Below are 1,204 nucleotides of genomic sequence, written 5' to 3' on the forward strand. Positions count from 1 at the left end.
AGAATAAAATGGAATAGCAAGCGAGGTCCCTACGACCCTGAAACCCCCTCGACTACTTGTTAGCGGCGAGACCCAGGACGGAGTTATGGAGGTCTCTGCTGACGATGGCGTCCAACCAAGACGTAGGGATGATCTGGAACAGCGACAGGGCGAACCTCACTACGAAAGGGCGCTGCTGAATAGACAGCCTTCGGGGCGTTCCAGCATCATGGCATATCTGAAGGAAAACGGGCTCATGGTGGCGTGATTGGACAAGAAGGAAAATACGTTGGGGTCTTATCTTGTATTAGACGAAAATGTTATTGAGTTTGAGTTCAAAACTGTCGGTTTAGCCTCTTAATAAAATCGTATCTATTCTTTTTTTATTTATATTGACTATTTAAAAGTTATAGCCTCCAGAGTGAGAAGATATTTAAACATCATGATCGAGGCCAGACTGTACGCCGCAAACAGGCAACTTTCCTCCTCCCTGAAGGGGTGCCTGCCTCTTGCCTTACCTAAAGCACTGCATCAGGTGGTCGTCGCGGAGATCCTGCACCTCGGCCACGCCCTCAAAGCACTGCTGGAAGGTCCTCTGCATCCGCTCGATCATAGGGCCGTAGTCCTCACGGGTCTCGGGCGCTGCCTCCGCCATCATGGTGAGGAGCTGGTCCGCGTTGGCCACCAAGATGCCCGTGCGGTTGGGTAGGTTACCTGTGTAAGGGAAAGTTAGTTACATACTGTAGGAGTTTATTATATCTATTCTGTCACCGTATTTCTATTGTTTTATATCTTTTAATGAAAATAAAAACAAAGCACGCACAGCTATGCCACGAGGCTTGAAAGTCTTTGTTCTAACTAGCTAGTTTGTCATTTTAAAAGGATCTTGAAACTCACTAGCGTCTACAACCGTAACGAAATTAATTCATTTCAGATGCTAAGCACAAGCGCATGCAGCAAGACACGTACATGCGAACGCACACAAATGCCTATTACGTACACATGTAGAGATACACACTAACTCACTCACATCCTTCAAGAACTAGTATATTTATTTTCTCTATTTCAATGAATATCCCTTTAAATACCAATCCCCTTTGGGTGACTATTAAGAATAAACCACATGCTTGAACAACAAATACACTTTAAACCTTTAAGAATTATTACATAAAGACCAGTCGTTCCCTTTCCATACAACCATAACATTGCCTCTCCTCAAAGCAGT

General features: G+C 44.6%; 1 protein-coding gene across 1 annotated transcript in view; it reads right to left on the minus strand.

Moving 5' to 3' along the window:
• Nucleotides 1-6: 6 nt before the first annotated feature.
• LOC119586081 (D-beta-hydroxybutyrate dehydrogenase, mitochondrial-like) overlaps nucleotides 7-1,204 on the minus strand; it is a 10,841-nt gene continuing 9,643 nt past the window's right edge. The window contains exons 5-6 of the mRNA XM_037934781.1: nucleotides 498-693; nucleotides 7-217 (exon numbers count right to left, since the gene is read on the minus strand). Of these exons, the coding sequence (XP_037790709.1) occupies nucleotides 160-217; nucleotides 498-693 (254 nt within the window). The 3' untranslated portion in view covers nucleotides 7-159. The remainder of the gene's footprint in view (nucleotides 218-497; nucleotides 694-1,204) is intronic.

Source organism: Penaeus monodon, chromosome 20, assembly GCF_015228065.2.
Source record: "Penaeus monodon isolate SGIC_2016 chromosome 20, NSTDA_Pmon_1, whole genome shotgun sequence".
Classification (NCBI taxonomy): Eukaryota; Metazoa; Arthropoda; class Malacostraca; order Decapoda; family Penaeidae; genus Penaeus; species Penaeus monodon.